This window comes from Saimiri boliviensis, chromosome 4 (genome assembly GCF_048565385.1).
Source record: "Saimiri boliviensis isolate mSaiBol1 chromosome 4, mSaiBol1.pri, whole genome shotgun sequence".
NCBI classification, from domain to species: domain Eukaryota; kingdom Metazoa; phylum Chordata; class Mammalia; order Primates; family Cebidae; genus Saimiri; species Saimiri boliviensis.
Genome location: NC_133452.1, coordinates 129,307,410 through 129,327,612, shown reverse-complemented (window position 1 = coordinate 129,327,612; position 20,203 = coordinate 129,307,410). Strand labels below are relative to the sequence as shown.

Here is a 20,203-nt window from a genome sequence, read left to right as displayed (position 1 = left end):
AGAAATATTTTACCTTTTCATCTGTCAGTTGACAACTTATAATTTTTAAGCTCTTAAGCTCTTTATAGTATTTCTTTGAAAAATGTGAACGTGTTTTTGAGTTCTTTTTAGAATGCTTTTTGTATTCCATTTTCTGATTTAACCTCTTTTTTAAAGGGTTACTTTTGAAAAGGTGTACTTGTATTATTGAAGAAAGATTTTTTTTTTTAAATTCAGTTTTATTTCAAAATGAGAAGGCAGTTAAATTAGATCCAAACAGTCCTGCTTTTCATGCCTTTCCCACCACTTCCTTTCCCTATCCACAACTAAACAAAATAGCTTTCCCTTGTCACATTGCTATTGTTACTTCCCATTGGAGGCAGTTTAACAAAGTCTTCAGTGCAGGCTCTAAAAGTTGGATCTGCTTGCATGTAAGAGCAGAAGTAGCTTTATTATGGGGGTGAAGTATGGATGGGGAGCCATGAGTAACTGTCAGCTAAGATGGGCAGGGCAACATGGACAGAGTGGGAGGCCACTATTCTACGGGAATTAACGCAGGAACAGAAACCCAAATAATGCATCTTCTCCCTTATTAGTGGGAGCTAAACATCGAGTACACATGGGCACAAAGAAGGGACCAGTAGACACTGGGGCCACTTTTAGGGTGAAGGGTGGGAGGATGGGTGAGGATTGAAATACTACCTATTGGGTATTATGCTGATTACCTGGTACACCAAACTTCTGCGACATGCAGTTTACCCATGTAACAAACTTGCATGTGTACCTTTTGAACCTAAAATAAAAGTTGAAAATAAAAACAAGATAAAATGGCCAGGTCCTCATTGGCAGTGGTTCTGAACTGCGTGTTCGATTCCCCTACTTGCATGTGGGTTTTGTTGTTACTCTCCTTTAATAACAATGCCCAAGTCCTACCCCAGGCTGACTTTTCCAGCTCTCAGGTGATGGTGGTCCCAGATGACTCTGATCTCAGCCAGAGCTGAGAACCACTGAAGTTAAATGCCTCAGTGTTTTTTAGAGGTTGCCATTAGACCTCCTTTATCTGAATATTCAGTAATGCTGGGTTAAAGTGTAAATTCCCTCTCCTCATTCTAGATCTGCCGAATCAATTGCTAGGAGCGGGACCCGAGCATTCATTCTTTCAGTGGGCCAGATGCTTCTTTTGTGCTCTGACATTTGAGAATCCCCAGCCTCTGGGACACCCAGCGGTTATACTAAACCTGGATTAGGGATGTGCTTTGGAAAACATTGGTGAGACTGTTGAGAATCAGTGTTCTAGCTAGTTTATCTAGCCCCCAAAGGGCTTCTCATGCCTTTCTGGAAAAGTGCATTCACTCCTGGCCCTGCACCCTCCTCTCACCTACTCTGTGTGTTGCCCAGAGAATGTTTTCAGGGTCTGAACGAGTCATTAAGCCTGTGTGTGAGTCTAATTGACAAACACTATGGTGTGGGCATGTGAGAGGAGAACACATAGTAGGATGCCTATCCCAGCTGACAAGAATCACAAATCCTATTTGGAAAGTTAAGTGATGCTTAGAAAGGGCAGCACAGAGGGCATGGAAGCTGGTACCATAGAATTCATGCCGAAAGAGTGAGCCTGACCACAGAGGCTTATTTGCAGTACAGGGGAGGAAAAGATTCCCATGGCCTAAGGAAGGTGGAGAAAACTTGGGGTAAAGTTAAAGACTTCATTTCTGCATCAAAGCATTTATCTACTGGAAGACTTCATTTCTCTAGAGAATTTTGGTATAAACATACCAGTGGTTGTAATTTGGCCATAGTAAATGGGAATCATTAAAATGAGATGTAATTTTGAGTGAAAAGTATGTATCTGATGAATACAACTTCCCCCCCACATTTTTGATATTTGATAGCTATTTTCTTTGAAGTAGCCATTAACCTGAATAATATAATTTGTGTGTGTGTGTGTGTGTGTGTGTGTGTGTATGTATGTGTGTGTATGTGTTTATGTATATAGTTTTGGAAGAAGAGTAAAAAGTGCCAAACTGTCCACATTTTTTTTCTGCATATTATCCCATACAAAACCTAGCATTTAATATTCTGGAATTCATCCTTACTTTTTGTATGTGTGAATCAGCATCTTGTACCCCAAGACATGTTTATTTAAGCCAACTCTGTGTGGGAGGAAAAGCTGAGGTATAAGGGTTATATTGGCAATTGTAACTGGAATTAGGTGAAAACTTTTTTGATTAGGAAAAATTTTTGCCAGTGCAAGTGCCAAGAATTGTACAAAACAACATTTTACAAAGGGCCTCTCTCTTTCCTTCCTCCCCTCCTGTACTGTGGAGAGTCCCATGTCACTCAGCCTGTGTGTGCCCTGGAAAGGCTGCTTGGAATTATGGCTTTGTCTATAAGACTGACTGCCGCCTTAGTGAGTCTGTGGTGGTTGGAATAATATGATAAATGGAATGCATTTGAAAAAAAAAATTCTCCATTTAGCATTTCTTCTCCCCTGCACACCCAGAACAACAGCTGTGGTAGCAAATGCAGGCTTGGCTCATACATTCATATTTAGTCTTGTTTGACAATTCCAGATATTTTTAAGCAGGATTGAGTCAAGCAGCCCACAGCACAGCATTCAAACTGTCTTAATCAGCCAGGCTGTTTGGCACACAAGGACTTTGTTTTACCCTAGTAGTAAATAATTCTAAATGAAGCAATATGATGTACTGAATGTACCCAGAGTCGCAGCATTCAGTATTTTACTACAGCCTGTCAGCATCTCTTTTTACACGCTTGTTCTGTTCACTGCTAGTTGTTTTATTTGTTGTAGCTTTTGAATTCCATCCTTGGCCAGGTCTGGATTCCTGGTTTACGTACATAATAGGATCATATGCTTCCTGCCAATGTGGACCTTCCTTCCCTGCCCTCCTCCCTCCGCATAGTATTGCCAAGTAGACACAGTATTCATTTTTGCCAAGAAGGGTTTCCTATTGTGGCAGCTCATTTTCTTTTTAAGATCATGAGATTTTGCCATTTGCTGCTTCTGTGGATGAATGAATCTCATCTCAAGAGCCTGCTCTCTAGATATATGGGGTTCCTTACACTGTTACAGATCTTCTGCTCCCAGGCTCCTCTTCCATCTCTCCACATAGATGGGTTTCTGAAGTCTTCATGTTCAAGTCGTTCCTTTAGCTCTATGACTGTCCTTGCTGCCTTCTGAAGAAGGACTTGGTTTGTCTACCTCTCTGCTAGCTGCTCACATTTTTCAGATGAATCAAACTCAGACACATCAGAATGGACTTTCCCTTGACCTTGGTGGTCTCCTCAAGCTACTTCCTCTTTTTCCCTTCTGATTGCCAGGCTTTTTGAAGGCATACTCTACCCTATGTTCTCAGAGGTGGAGATTTAATACAACAGTGTAATTTTTTAATGGCATCTGGCACAGGATTGCTAACTCTTTATTTTGGTAATAAAAACTATCACCATTATTTAGTAAAAGACAAAGACATTTCAACCGACTAGTCAGGGTATAATCTCAGATTAAACAACAGTTCTTTTAAATATATAAATACAGCTTTATTATCAAAAAACCTTTCTCTCCAGTTCTTTCATTTTGCCAACCGTGAATACTCTTGTCTCTGACTAGAATTTGACAACTACTGTTTTACGCTCACTCTGTCTGCCTCCTCTTTATCTGCTGCCTTCTCAATCTTTGTATTTATAGTTTGGCATCCCCTCAAGCCACTCTGCCCTTGCCCTCTCAAAGGTGACTGCAAATTCCTGACAGCCAGGCCTGCATCTGTTTTCCCCTTTGTGTTGCCGCAGTGATCCACCCTCTGGGGCTCTCTGCTTTTTGGCTTCTGGGACTGCTCTGCATGTAGTTCTTCTCTTCCCCTCTGCCTCCTGGATCTCTACAAATGTCTTGTTCCCCTCCTCATAACAGCAGGTTCACTTCCCTGCAAACTAGCTTCCAGTCTCCTCACACTGCTCATCCACTCCCATCTCTGTAAAATGAGTACCAAATGGCATCTTGGAACCTCGGGCTTGTGTTTCTGACTCCTCACTTTGTCTCTCTCTATGCATTCCTCCAGCATTTTTGACTCCTGCAGTGTGTCTGGAGCTGATCAAATCTGACTTCAGACCCTCAACTGTTACTTTGCAGTCTTCCTCGGCCACGAGGCAGATGGCTGGAATTTCACAGCCCTGCTCTTTCACATGTCAGCGGAATGACCTTGGACATTTTATTTAATGTTTCCAAGCCTGCTTCTGCATCTGTTAATGGGACTCCTGCTATCTCTTGCAATATTTGTGGCAGAGATTAGAGATAATGCAGGCAAAATGGCAGTCCCGATATCTGGTTCATAACAGACCCTCAAAAATTGCAGCTCTTCTTATTTGGAGCCTTATAGTCAAAGAGGGCTTGGTGGGAAGTAATTCCCCTTTGCACTTTTCCTGAGCTGAGCCTGTCCCCTGCTGTATCTCCCAGTGCCTAGGACTTACCACTTATGTCTAAAGTGGCAGAGACACCAACTATCAGGTGACTATAATTTCAATAAAGCTTTTTTGAGCAATTGGTAGTTGGAAAGCAATTCCAAATTTTCATTGGGAATAGAAATATTGTGCTTAAAAAATATGAAGTGTCCATATGGCTGAAAGGAGGCGATTGCATTTGCACTCTTGATACCATGGCAGCCACCTGGAGCACAGGTGCCAGCTCAGCATAGGTCGGGATGAGCCACAGTGCACATTTTCTTAACAGAAGTTGCTCTAGCATTTTGAGAATTCAGTGTGCTAGCAAGATTATTAATCTACTGTATTAATCCCTCTCCTCTCATAGTAGAGGACAGTATTGTATGGGAAGAAGATCAAGTTCTGTGTAATCTTTCTTTTGCATTATCCATAGCACTTTAATATTGGTAAATATAGAAGGTGCTCAATACAGATGTTAATAGTTTGCATGAGAAGGACAACCCAAGTGGGCTTACCTGTAGATAACATCTTATACATTTTCTCTTTAAACACTCAAAACACAAATGTAATTAGACTGAAATGGGGAAATTGGCTCTCTCGAACAAGTCCCGAGGTGATGTAAAGAATGTCAGTGCAGAAGGTTGTTAGTCTTTGATGTCCACATGCAATTTGCTGATTCCTGTTAGGGTTGCCTCTGCATCTGGACCTCTTTGTGGGGTGCTTTGTGGAGCAGTTTTATCTGTGAGGGTACCATTTGTTTATGCCATATTATTTTTTGTTTGTCTCTGATTTGTTTTAACATCAGTGATGTGGCAGTGAGCTACTGTCTTCAAATTCTTGATTGCTTACGTAGTTATATATTTTCTAAAGATCTAATATTGGATCCTAATGACAGGGAACGTACTTAAAGACTCAGTTCTTTCCATATTAACAGAGTCTTGGTATTTCCTTCCTCTGGTTTGAGTGAGTCCAGGCTGAGAGGAGACTAACAAGGCATATGCCCCAGGCCTTACCAGTCGGTATGAAAAGTGACCCACATGTAAAAACCATCCTGGGCCACTTGGGGAAGGTTGCCTTCCTCTTCCTTCTTTAATCCTGTACATTTGTGTACTTTGCCAAGTTATAACGTATATTCTCATTTTACCTCTCAGTAGACTTGTGAGGTGGATGAGAGAGAGATTCCAAATCCCTTTCCCAAGGAAACAGAAGTACAAAGTGGTTGAAGTTTACCTGTGTTAAATGAAGATGCTGGCTGTGGAGTTGGTCTTGATTCCAGACCCTGTTGGGTTTAGTCAGTATGTGTCGTTGAACGCCTACCATGGCCCCACACTGTGGCAATGGCGGGGCACAGTGGAGAACAACATAGGTCTGGTTCTTGATCTAGTGGAGGATACATCTAGTGGGTAAGTTATTGAAAAGATTCTGTAGATCATCACTGCTGAGAAAAATGCTTCAAACAAGGACTATTGGGCACCTTGGAAGGCCTCATTATTTGGAGGGATTCACGGAAAATTTAACTGAAAATGTAAGACACTATATAGCCTTTTTGTCAGTAGTGCTACATTAAGAAATAATTTTGAAACATTTTAACATTGTGTACTGAAATACTAAGTTGTGATCCAAAGTTGATAAAGATTAATCATACGAAAGAATTAAATAGGGTTCAAATTTTTAAAGTTTCTTCTTTGTTCCTTTGATTTTTTAAATTATGTGTCTTGAAAATGGATCTTAATTTGGCCAGTTTAATCTGAATAATTAGATGAAGAAAAAATTTCAGATGATGCACTTCCTCTCTGATTCCCTTAGACTGAGCTGCTGAAGATTCAGAGACAGCATTATCCTTGGCTTTGGCAGGTGGTGTGTCTCTTGACCCTCACTGGTTCTTTCCAGAGGCAAGATGACTTTATGGTTAAGACTATGGGTCAGGACTGAAATGGCATAGGGCCAAATCCTGGCTTTCCCACTTACCAGCTGTGTGAATTTGGGCAAGGCCCTTACCCACTTGGTGCCTCCGTTTGCTGATTCAGAGAATGGCATCTCCTTAACGTTTTTATGAAGGTTTAAATGAGTTGATTTGTGCAAAGTGTTTAAAATTGTGCCTCACACTAAGTAGGGGCTCTGTGAAGTTCTGCCACTGCAGTTTTATGATCAAGGTGGTATAGGGCTCTCTGAGTGCACTGAGGCTGGAACCAGGAGAAAGAAACCGGTCTGTGCGTGGACCAAATCTAGGACCCTGGCCTTGTTAGCCCCTTGTACTAATAGGCGAACACAGCATCTTACTGTGGGGAGAGTCATGCCGATGCAGTAAGTGTGAATAGTTGCTTAAACAACGCTTGGCCCATTTTCAGTAGTAAAACTTCAACTTACCTTCCATATCATACATCCTGAGGTTTAAAATGTTATCCTTTGTGATTTTACAAAAAGACACATTACTTGGAGAAGGTAATAATTTGCTTTCTTTAAGCCATTTTAGTTTTTTGAAATTTAACTTTCTACTGAGAAATGCCATCAAATATTTGATGATCTTAGAGAATAGCCACAAAAATATGTAAGACTTAAGTTTTGTTTTGCTTTGCATTTCATGGTATTCCCAGTGGAAGGAACATAGTATTATAATTTGCTAGCATCAGATGGGTCTTGAAGCCAGGAGAGAAGAGAGACTATTTGTGTAGAACAAGAAGAGGTGCCAGTGAGTATTTGATTTTCAAAAAGAATTTATTATGCTGTCATAGACCAAACAGATGCTGTCTGCCCATAGTCCTTCCTGAAAGGAAATGACCAGGAGTTTATAAAGTCACATACACCTAGAAGGAACTTGAGAAGTCAGTTAATCCAGTCTGTCTCCATCACAGGAGGGACTCTAAAATGTTGATAGCTTTTCAGAAAAGGTCGTGATACACCTTAAGGATTCTGGGGATGTGGGAAGAATGTCCTAATTTCTTACAGAAAAGTAATCTAAGGCATTACTTTTAGGATTGAGTGGGGTGGAATCTCAGCTTGGCATGTTCAAAAATGGCTGCTGAGGAAAGAATATAAGTGCCAGGAGGGCAGAGAATGTTCTTTTAAATCACTTTTTAAGTGATGATATCTGTTGTGAAAGCTATATGCTATCTCAGAAACCCTCTGGCAAGTGGTGCCAGGACTGTTATCCTGGTGATGTTGAAGGACACTTTGTACAGACGGAGCTTAAGGCTGATGATGAGTTTTTTTGTGTGTATATAGGCTGTATAATGTTTATATTGTTAAACTATACATTTCATGTTTTTATTTTTATTTTATTTTTTATTTTTGTTTTTATTTTTTTGAGATGGAGTCTCACATTGTCACCCAGGCTGGAGTGCAATGGTGCAATCTCGGCTCACTGCAACCTCTACTTCCCAGGTTCAAGCGATTCTCCTTCCTCAGTCTCCCAAGTAGCTGGTACTACAGGCGTGTGCCACCATCCCTGGCTAATTTTTGTATTTTTAATAGAGAAAGGTTTCACTCTGTTAGCCAGGATGGTCTCGATCTCCTGACCTTGTAATCTGCCTGCCATAGGCGCTCCCAAGGTCCTGGGATTACAGGTGTGAGGCACCGTGCCCAGCCTCATATTTTTATTTTTAAAGCATGACTATAAATCTCACTAATTCAAAGCAATTCTAATTCAAAAATAATGATAGCTTAGAATGGGTCAGAATTAAAGGTTAGCTTAAGAAAGTTGTAGGAAAAATATTAATTTTACAATCATTCTTAGACATTTTATAAAAAACAAATTTTATGCTTTTATTCTTGCTGTATGTAGAACAAGCCCAATTTGCATTAATGAAAAATATGATTTATTTTTTTTTCTAACCAGAAGTGATGGGTGACGCCTGCAATCCGAACACTTTAGGAGGCTAAGGTGGGAAGATTGCTTGAGCCCAGGAGTTTGAGACCAGCCAGGGCAAGACAGTGAGACCCTCTCTCTACAAAACATTTTAAAATTAGCTGGTCATGGTGGCATGCACCTGTAGTCCCAGCTACTTGGGGGGCTGAGGTAGTTTAAGATTACTGGAGCCTTTGAGATCAAGGCTGCAGTAAGCCGTGATTGCGTCACTGCATTCTAGTCTGGGCAACAAAATGAGACCCTGTCTTAAAAAAAAAATTTTTTTTTTTTTTGTTTCACCTTACGTAAAAGCTTGAACTGAGAGTTGGCATGTAGTAGTTTCGGGTTACATTCCTTAACGAGTAGATGAAAATCTCATTAATAGTACCAAGTATTATTAGTATACTAACTGTAAGTATTTCTAATACTTTTATGTACATAGATGCTTATTTAGAGTTTAATCATTATTGCTTCTCAAATAGTTAAAACTGTCAAAAATTCTCTAAATGTTATTTCTATTAGTAATGCTACTTATTTATTTATTTATTTTGTGAGACGGAGTCTCACTGTCCCTTAGGCTGGAGTGCAGTGGCCCAATCTTAGTTCACTGCAACATCCGTCTCCCGGCTTCAAGGGGTTCTCCTGCCTCAGCTTCCTGAGGAGTAGCTGTAATCACAGGCATGCTCCACAGTGCCCAGCTAGTTTTTGTATTTTTAGTAGAGACATGGTTTCCTCATGTTGGCCAGGTGTTCTCAAACTCCTGACCTCAAGTGATCCACCTGCCTTGGCCTCCCAAAGCACAGTGATTACAGGCGTGAGCCACTGTGCCCAGCCAATATTATGCTCCTCTTCAAATTATTTGGCCTTGGATGGAAAACAGTGGTCATCTCTGTTGATCCCCTCCCCCAGTGTTCTAGTGTGCCATTCATTTTATGCACCTTTAAGTTGGAGGTGTATCATCTTTTTTTGTAGGATAGGGAACTCTTTGTCTTTTAGCTTAATTAATTGTAAATAGATCAAGCTGGCATATGGTAATCTGATATCAAGAGGTCTTTCCAGCCTTCTCTCCAGATGCTCTCATTCTGATATCCTGCTGTTGCAGGCAGACTATACCATCTTTCCCTCTCCTCACTGTGCATCAAATGTCGCATTCATACCTGTGCTTCTCCTTTGCTCTTATTTGATTCAAAGTATAACAGGGTCCTTGTTTGCCTAGTTTCTTTCCTTCTCAACTTCTGCAGCATTTACATTATGATATACTAGCATTGTTTAAAAATACTTGTTAATTATCTATTTAACAGATAAGGAAGTTGAGGCACAGATAGGTTAAGTAGTTTACCCTGGGGCACCAACCTAATAAGTGCAGAAAACTCGTGCAGATATTGCTCTTATGGCTGTTCGGATTTGATGGAGGATATGTTGAAAACAGAGAGAGACCATTTAAAAGGCTGTTGTCATCATCTGGATGATCGGGGCCTGAACTAGCTTGATAATAATAGGAGTGGACAGAAAAAGATGGATAGGAAAGATAATTAGAGAATATCAAAAGGATATGGAAATTGGATGTGAATGTCAAAGAGGGGAATGATGGAGCCTGGGGGAAAAGATTCACAGTTACAATTTTTAACGGGGTATAGTGGTCAGGCAAGACCTCATTAAGAAGATTTTTTTTTCTTCATACATTTAGTCTTAAGCCTCACATTTGTCCTCAGCAGAACGTTTAGGTATCAGTTAAAAGTGATTTCAGCTGCGAATAACCCGCAAACTGTAGAGTATCTCTTGTAAGAGCTCTGGCACTAAGCAGTTTTCTTAGTGGTAAAATAGAAATAATATGTACCACATGAAAGAACAGTGTTCTCATACAGTCTCTGTTGCATATAGTTTCTCATGCATTCCTTCAGAATCTATGAACTGCTTACAATATGCTTAATACTCTGTGGGCTCTGGAGAAACTGCAACTGACAAGGTCAACATGGTCTCTCTTCCCAGGGACCTTAGAGTTTAGTAAGAGAGATTTACCGTCATCAAACAATTAGTTAATTAAAACTGTAACAGATCTTACAAACGTGAAGCCCAAGGTACTTGAGAGCTGGAGAGCCCAGTCTAAGCTTGGATTTCAAGGAAAGTGTCCCTGAGGATTTGACATGTTAGCTGAGTATTTCAGGGTAAGCATCTTGCTTAAAGCAAACCAATCAAGACTTTTTAAACAACACAATTGCTTTTCTTGTCTAAAGTTTTTATTTTACAGGCAAATATATTCAAAGGGTCAATTCAGAAACATGCATGTGATGGAAAGAAGTGGTGTTGGGAGTCAAGAGACTTGCGTTCCGTTTACTGTCTGCTACTTTATGCATATAAGCAATTTAGCCTGGAGAGAGAATTCACCTTCCTATAAAGCAGACCTCTAGGTCAGCTGTGTCTGGACTTAGTCCAGCTGTGTTCTGTGGCAGTTGTTTTTGTTATCCTCTGATCCTTGAATTCCAGACTGGCTCCACCGGAATTTCTTACAGCCACTATTCATGTGATTTCTTGGTTGGCCCATCTTTTCAGTTCTCAGAGATGCATCTGATGTTCTGAGTAATATTAAAGGCTACCTACTAGACATACCTTTTGTCTTTACCCTCTGCTTCTTTGATTTTTTTTTCATTGATGTAGTAGTAAGCCACTGTAAAATTTACATTTTAATGTATGGCTTCATCTTCTTCCTCAGTCCTTGTGAGACACCGCTTTTCAAATTTTTCTCTCTCAGTGCTATAATTTATTAGAAGATATAATTTCTTTATGATAAGATTGTTCAAAATCTTCTCTTTTAGTTATTTTTAATTTAATATATTATCGTTCATTCTAGTTACCATGCATACTCTGTGGAATGGAGCACAAGAACTTATTCCTCTTATCTAACTGTAACTTTGTACCCATGAACCATTTTCCCATGCGTCCACCCCACTACACTTCCTAGGCTCTCTTAATCACTATTCAACTTGCTACTTCTATGAGATCAACTTTTTTAGATTATACATCTGAGTGAGATTATGTGATACTTGTGATACTTGTCTTTCTGAGCCTGACTTATTTCACTTAACATGTTGTCCTCCAGGCTCATCTATGTTGTCTCAAATGACATGATTTCATTCTTTTTTTTTTTAATGTCTGAATAGTAGTTCATTGTGTGAAATATACCACATTTTCTTTATTCATTCATCTGTTGAGGGACACTTAGGTTGATTCCATATCTTGACTCTTGTGAATAATGCTGTGATAAACATGAGAGTGCACATAAATCTTTGATATGCTGATTTCATATCCTTTAGCTATATATCTGATAGTGGGATTGCCAAATCATATGGTAGTTCCATTTTGAAAACTGCCATAGTTTTTTCATATTGGCTGTACTGACTTACATTCCCATCAACAGTGTATAAGAATTCCCTTTTCTCTGCACCCTTGTCAGTATTTGTTATTTATTTATTTATTTATTTATTTATTTTGTCTTTTTGATGATAGCTATAGTAACTGGAGTGAGATGATATCTCATTGTGGTTTTGATTTGCATTTCCCTTGTGATTGGTAATACTGGGCATTTTTTTCATATACTTGTTAGCCATTTGTATATCTTCTTTTGAGAAATGTCGTTCAGATCAGATCTTTTGCCCATTTTTAAAAATTGGATTTTTCTTTTTTGCTAATGAGTTTTTTCTGTATTCTAGATATTAACAATCCCTTGTCAGTTACGTAGTTTGCACGTATTTTCTGTCATTCTGTAGGTTGCCTCTTTATTCTGTTGAGTCTTTCCTTTGCTGTGAAGAAGCTTTTTAGTTTGATAAAATCCCACTTGTCTGGTTTTTTTTTGAGATGGAGTTTTGCTCTTGTTGCCCAGGCTGGAATACAGTGGTATGGTCTCGGCTCACTGCAACCTCCGCCTCGTGGGTTCAAGTGATTCTCCTCCCTCAACCTCCTGAGTAGCTGGGATTACAGATATGTGCCAAGATTCCCAGCTAATTTTTGTGTTTTTAGTAGAGACAGGGTTGCACCATCTTAGCCAGGCTGGTCTCAAACTCCTGAACTCAGGTGATCTGCCGGACTTGGACTCCCAAAGTGCTGAGATTACAGGTGTGAGCCACTGCACCTAACCTGCTTTTTGCTTTTGTTGCCTGTGCTTTTGAGGTCTTGTCCAAAGAAATCCTTGCCCAGACCAATGCCATGAAGCATGTCCTTGTTTTCCTTTGGTAGTTGCATAGTTTCAGGTCTTACATTTAAGTCTTTAACCCATTTTGCGTCAATTTTTGTATATGGTGAGAGATAGAGATCTTGTTTCATTCTTCTGCATGTAGATATCTAGTTTTTCCAGCACACCCAATGTGTGATTTTGGCACCTTTGTTGAAAATCAGTTGGCTGTAAATGAGTGGAATTATTTTTCTTTTTAAAAAATAATTTGTATTTCCATAGGTTTTGGGGGAACAGGTGGTATTTGGTTACATGAGTAGTTCTTTGGTGGCGATTTGTGAGATTTTGGTTCAACCATCAACTAAGCAGTATACACTGAATCCAATTTGTAGTGAGTTGATTTATTTCTGGGTTCTCTATTCTGTTCCACTGGTCTATGTGTCAGTTTCTATGCTAGTACCATACTGTTTTGGTTACTATTGCTTTGTAGTATAGTAATTTACATTGTCATCAACAGTGCATAAGAATTTTTTTTTCTCTGTATCCTTTTGCAGTTGAGTGGTATGTTACTTTCAGCTTAGTTCTTTTTACTTATCATTACTTTGGCTCTTTGGGATCTTTTGTGGTTCTGTAAGAATTAGAGGATTGGGCTGGGCACAGTGGCTCACACCTGTAATCCCAGCACTTTGGAGGCCACGGAGGGCAGATCACCAGGTTAAGAGATTGAGACCATCCTAGCCAACATGGTGAAACCCTGTCTCTACTAAAAATACAAAAATTAGCTGAGCATGGTGGTACATGCCTTTAGTCTCAGCTACTCAGGAGGCTGAGGCAGCAGAATCACTTGAACCTAGAAGGTGGAGGTTGCAGTGAGCCAAGATTGCGCCACTGCACTCAAGCCTGGTGACAGAGCAAGACTCCATCTAAAAAAAAAGGAAAAAAAAAAAAGAATTAAAGGATTTTTTTTTCTATTTCTGTGAAGAATATCAATGGTATTTTGATAGCTATTGCATTAAATCTATAGATGCTTTGGATAGTATAGATACTTTTAACAATTTTTTCCTTTTTTTTTTTTTTTTTTTTTTTGTTGGAGACAGAGTCTTGCTCTGTCACTCAAGCTGGAATGCAGTGGCACATTCTTGGATCACTGCAACCTCAACCTCCCAGGTTCAAGCAATTCCCTTTCCTCGGCCTCCAGAGTAGCTGGGATTACAGGCATGTGCCAACGCGCCCAGCTTAATTTTCATATGTTTAATAGAGATGGAGATTCACCATGTTGGCCAAGCTGCTCTTAAACTCCTGACCTCAAGTGATCTCCTGCCTCAGCCTCTCAAAGTGCTGGGATTACATGCCTGGCTATAATGTTAATTCTTCTAACACATAAACACAGTGTATCTTTCCATTTATTTGTGTCCTCTTCAGTTTTTTTCATCAGTGTTTTATAGTCTTCATTGTAGAGATTTTTTGCCTATTTGGTTAAATTTATTCTTAGCTATTTTATTTTTTGTAGGTATTATAAATGGGATTAATTTTTTAAAATTTCTACTTTAGATAGTTCACAATTGGTATATAAAAATGCTACTGATTTTTGTATGTTGATTTTGTATCCTGCAACTTTACTGAATTTATTTACCAGTTCTCACAGGTTTTTTATAGAGTCTTTGGGTTTTTTATATGTAAAATTATATAATCTGCAAACAAGGACAATTTAACTTCTGCTTTTCCGTTTGGATGCCCTTTATTCCTTTCTCTTGCCTAATATCTCTGGGCAGGACTTTCACTACTATGATGAATAAAAGTGGTGAGAGTAGATATTCTTGTCTTGTCTAGATCTTAGAAAAAAAGCTTTCAGCTTTTCTCCATTCTGTATCATGTTCACTGTGGGTTTGTCATATATGGCCTTTATTGTGCTGATATAATGAGGCATGTCTTTTGAGCCTTATAGACTGCTCCTCAGGACCAGAAATAGTGACAAGAAGTATGACCAGCACTGGAGTATCTGGAGTATGACCAGCACTTTTCAGACGATGGCAAGCCAATGGCATGTTGCTGCCTCACTTGCCTGAACAGTGATGCTAATCCTGCAATGAATTCATTTGTTTATTCTTAAGCATGGCAATGCCATGACCTGAGCACGGGAGGGCCAGCACTCAGTGACATAGACCTATAGTGATGGGTGAGTCACTTCATCTCTCTGAGCCTTCATGTCCATTTTGTATAATGAAAGGTAAAATAATTCATTGTGAGGGGATTAAATAAGATAATATATATAAAAGTGCTACAACTGAATTTGTACTCGGCCCACAAATGTTTGTGAGTTTTAAAAATCTATTCCAGGCCGGGCGCGGTGGCTCAAGCCTGTAATCCCAGCACTTTGGGAGGCCAAGGCGGGTGGATCACGAGGTCAAGAGATCGAGACCATCCTGGTCAACATGGTGAAACTCTGTCTTTACTAAAAATACAAAAAAGTAGAACCCAGGAGGCGGAGGTTGCGGTGAGCCAAGATCGCGCCATTGCACTCCAGCCTGGGTAACAAGAGCGAAACTCCGTCTCAAAAAAAAAAAAAAAAAAAATCTATTCCAGATTCAACTGTGGTCAAGCTATGTATATATATTAGTGAAAAACTCTATGGTCTTACTTTCATAAATACGCTAATATATTTATGCTATTACTTTCATAAATAAGAGATTATATTTATATAAACTAGGACCATAGTGTTTGTTTTTCACTACCTCATTAGACCATGCAAGACAGAAAATAGTGTGAGGAAAATGTTGGCATAGATCCAAAAGTTTTATGCTTTTCTGTTTGAACTAAAAGTTTTCATGTAGCATCTGATTACTCTGAGGTTGTTGAAGCAAGACGTCCATTTTTTCCTTTAATTCTCTCCTTTCCCCACCACCCACAATTTAGAAATATTAAGTATATTTTGACTCAGAATGCATTAGTCAGACTGGTGGAAGAAACAGCAGGGACCAGGAGAAATCTTTCTATTTTAGCCCTTCTCAATGTTAAACTGTCCAAAATAAATGAATATTTTAAGTTAAATGCTGCAAACTAAAGACCTTTTAAAGTCCTAAAAACTATAACCTCAAGTTTTGTATCAAGAGAAGAACTTAAAATAACAATTTTGGTCATTTAAAAATCACAGTATTTAAAGGCCAGTAAACATGAGGAGAAATATTCAGCCACATTAGTAATAAAAAGAATGTGAAATAAAATACTATTTTACCAATACAATTGGCATCTTTTTTAAATGTAAGAGAAAGAAAAGAGGAGGAAAGATGTTGAATAGGGCATCTTGTACAGGCTGATGAAAGTGTAAGTTGGTGTAACTTGCTCCTCGCAAAAGCGATTTAACAATATTTTTCAAGTGCTATAGAGATGTTAATGCCTTTGACACATTAATTCTACTTATGGGAACTTAGCCTAAGGAAATAATCAGGAATGCACATAAATATACATATTTGTGGGTATATAGTGATGTTTTGATACATATAATGTATTGTGAACAGATCAAGGTAATTAGTATATTCATCTAAAGCATTTATCATTTCTTTGTGTTAGGAACTTTCAGTATCCTCCTTTCACCCTTTTGAAACTTAATATATTATTGTTAACTGTAGTCATCTTACAATAGTAAGGTCAGGAACTTTGACACAACCTAAATGCCTAACAATGGGGGATTGATTAAATGAAGTATGGAAATATCATACAATGTGCTTTTCTGCCATTAAGAATGGCAAACTACTTGGAAAAATAATGACAGGAAACAAAAGCTTATAAAGTGAAAAAAATAATCATTAACTTAGTATTGTGAAATATCTGTATACGTATTCTTTGTGTGCATATGTATGTGCACACTGTGTGTGTGTGTGTGTGACAAGTTGTTAAAAAACCACAATAAAAGATTACCTCTAGGTGATGAGAGTGTTGGTGGTATTTATATTCTTCTTTGTGTATTTTCCAAATACTTATGTTTGTAATCAGAAAAAAAATGATAATTTAAAAGTACACTACTTTAGAACACCTGTTACTGATACCAGCGCATGAAAACATAAGGAAGAAAAGTCTAAGGGTAATTACAATAGAATACCATCATGCTTGTGATAGAATGGTGGAACTTGATGGCAGTAGTGGTGGTTTTTGTTATTTTATTATTTAATTGGTGTGTTAAATAATTGTACATATTTATGGCTACATAGTGGTGTTTTGATACATGTGATGTATTATGACCTGATCAAGGTAATTAGCATATTCATCTAAAGATTTATTATTTCTTTGTCTTACGAACTTGTAGTATCCTCCTTTCACCCATTTGAAACTCCTTACTGTATGTATTGTTAACGGTAGTCATCTTACAGTGCTGTAGAACAGGAGTTCTCAACCTTTTTGGCACCATGGACTGGTTTCTTGGAAGACAAGTTGTATTAGTCCATTTTCGCACTGCCAATAAAGACATATCTGAGACTGGGCAATTTACAAAAGACAGAAGTTTACTTTGACTCACAGTTCCACCTGGCTAGGGAGGACTCACAATCATGACAGAAGACAAGGAGGAGCAAGTCACATCTTATGTGGATGGTGACAGGCAAAGAGAGCTTGTGCAGGAAAACTCCCCGGTAATAACCATCAGATCCCGTGAGACTTACTCACTATCATGAGAACAGCATGGGAAAGACCTGCCTCGATGATTCAGTTACCTCCCTCCGGATCCTTCCCACAACACATGGGAATTCAAGATGAGATTTGGGTAGGGACACAGCCAAACCATATGAGCAGTTCTTCCATGGACTAATGTTGGGGATGGTTCTGGGACAAATCAAGCTCATTATGTTTATAGCTCACTTTATTTCTGTTATTATTGCATTGTAATATATAATGAAATAATTATACAACTCACCATAAGGTAGATTCAGTGGGAGCCCTGAGTTTGTTTTCCTAAAACCAGACAGTCCCATCTGGGAGTGATGGGAAACAGATCATCAGGCATTAGATTCTCATAAGGAGCACACAACCTAGATCCCTTGCATGGGCAGTTCACAATAGGGCTTGTGCTGTTATGAGAATCTAATACAGCCACTGATCTGACAGGAGGTGGAGCTCAGGCAGTAATGCAAGTGATGGGGAGAGGCTATAAATACAGATGAAGCTTCGTTCACTCCCCCACCACTCACCTCCTGCTGTGCATCCTGGTTCCTCACAGGTACTGGTCCATAGCCCAGGGGTTGGGGACCCCTCCAATAGAACACTAGAACTTACTCCTCCTATAGCTATAATTTTGTTTTTAATATTTGATGTTTTTAATATTTTTCTTTAATGTGCTTCTGTTAAGAATATATCTTATGTTAGGAAAGCACATATAAATGTATTAAAATACTTTATAAATCTAGGTCATGTTTGAATGGAGGTAGGAATTTCCAGATATACTCTTGTGAGTGTGCTCCATCTTGAAATGATGAAAACTGTTCATAATGGTGGCAAATGATAGACATTTTCTCTACTCCTACAGATATTCCTGAAATTCCAGAAAGCATTTCATTCTGTAAAGCACTGCAGATCGCTGACTTCAGTGGAAACCCACTGATGAGGTAAGCTTTCTGCTTACTTTTCTATCTATAGTAGTAAGGATGTCTTTTTTGAGAGCCAAGCAAACAACACAGTCAGGTTAACTATCTTGGAGGTACCTAGACGGATCACTGTCTTTATCAAGGATGGTTGACTTTCAGAGATACTTCTTTATAAATAGCCCTGTACAATGAAAGAAAAGCTTTTCTCTTGATAGAAACCTCAAAGGATGTTGTAGGGAGAGGGGGTAGCACAGTGAAGTGTACAAAACAGGATAAGGAGTGCATTTCTGAAGCAATGTGAAGAATTGTAGTAGTTTATAAATCCCCTCTTGATCTGTTCTGTCTTGTGATATAAGACAGGGCTCTAAACTCCCAGAGAGCTCACACCAAGGTTATCCAAGGAGAAGTTATATTACAGTTATTTTTTGTTGTTGTTTTCTATTCGTGAAACATGTTTACTATCTTTTACTGTCTCAATGGTCCTCTAACACTCCATTAAAAAAAAAAACAAAACCCTATCAACCTCATTATTTCCTTAGCAATAGCTGCGGGAATTTCTTTGGTCTTTTTCCTGCAAATAAAGCCACCATATAAGTTTTACTAATTCCAGCTTTACCCTTCCTGGTATAACACAGTCTGTTGCCCAGGCATGGCTGAGTAGCATTGCTGTGAGCTGTTCCTTATGGCTTCTGGCTTAGTCATGAGTCCATTGATCATGGGCTTCCACGCATTGTTTGTTGCCATTGTAACTGAATTGTGCCCACGTGGTAATGCAGAGATGGCCCTTGGGAGTCTGTTTTAGAGGTCTCTTTGGCCCAGGTGGGTCCATTTATAAGATTTCTCAAGAGTCTAAAAGGAACCTCAGAGGAAATGTACTCTTCCCTTCTTTTCTGTCTTTTTTCTTTTGATCTAGGAAATCTTAAGATTAAAGTAAAATTTCTGAGTCATCTCACCCACTTCAAAATTGCTTGGGCCTTCTTGGGTATGGAGTGCTGGAGAATGCACTATTTAGTTTTACTTTTCCAATACCTTCTTATTGCCAATATATATATGTGTGTATGTATTTTGAGACAGAGTCTCACTTTGTCACCCAGGCTGGAGTGCAGTGGCGAGATCCTGGCTCACTGCAACCTCTGCCTCCTGGGTTCAAGCGATTCTCCTGCCTCAACCTCCTGAGTAGCTGGGATTACAGGCATGTGCCACCACACCTGGCTAATTTTTGTATTTTTAGTAGAGCTGGGGTTTCACCATGTTGAGCATTCTGATCTCAACTCCTGACCTCATGATCTGCCCGCCTCAGCCTCCCAAAGTGCTGGGATTACAGGGGTGTAATCCCTTTCTTACTCATCACTGTCTCTCCAACCTTATCCTTTTTCCTCATCATCTTTCATTCAACTGTCTCTTCTCTTAAAACCTTTCTATACCCCTCATCTCTGTAAAGTCAAGTCAGAGCTCCTCCCTGTGCTGTGCAAGCCTCTTCTTGCCCCTCCGTCTGACCTTGGTCTGTCTCTCGATCTTCATTGCCCTGTTGCCTGTGCTGGACATCACTCTCTGCTGTAATAGAAAGTGTTTCTAGTTAGTTCATTTCATGCCTCTGTCTTCCTGGCAGCACCAACCTTGTCACCTTCCTTATGATGCAGTTCAAGCATCACATGTTGTTTTTGCCATTGCTCCCCACAGGCCCCTCTTCTGGGCTCCCATAATGCTCTATGTGTACTTTTTTCATAACCCTTGAAATTTACCCTTAAGTTATTTCTCTGACTGAGACTCCTTGACTAACCTGAGAAAGTTACTTGTATTTCTCTATTATTTATTATTGTCTCTTCAACTCTACTGTCATTCCTGGAATGGAGTAAGTGCTCAGTAAATGTTTGTTGAACTGACCTAAGCTTAAGGGAGCTTACAGGGTTTGGCAAGCTGAGAAATTCTCATTCTGTTGCTGTTGAGTTTTTTAAAACCACTGAGTTGCTTATTCCTTTTTTTTTTTTATTTCTTCGGTTTTCTTTTTCTAATGTCTGATGACATTTGACTTTACTATTATTTCAGTGCTCTCTCAACTGGAACACACCAGGATTGTGTGAGGTTTTGCTGTTTTTTGTTTGTTTGTTTTTATTCTGGCTTTCTATTTGGCAGGTTTCTTAAAGTAAAGCCATTTTAAGTTGGTAGGTGCGCTGTTTTTTAAGAATTAGGATG

General features: G+C 39.1%; 1 protein-coding gene across 1 annotated transcript in view; it reads left to right on the top strand.

Annotated features, from left to right (window-relative positions):
- Positions 1 to 20,203, top strand: part of LRRC1 (leucine rich repeat containing 1) — a 130,810-nt gene that overhangs the window by 68,493 nt on the left and 42,114 nt on the right. The window contains exon 3 of the mRNA XM_039467806.2: positions 17,953 to 18,031. Within this exon, the coding sequence (XP_039323740.1) occupies positions 17,953 to 18,031 (79 nt within the window). The remainder of the gene's footprint in view (positions 1 to 17,952; positions 18,032 to 20,203) is intronic.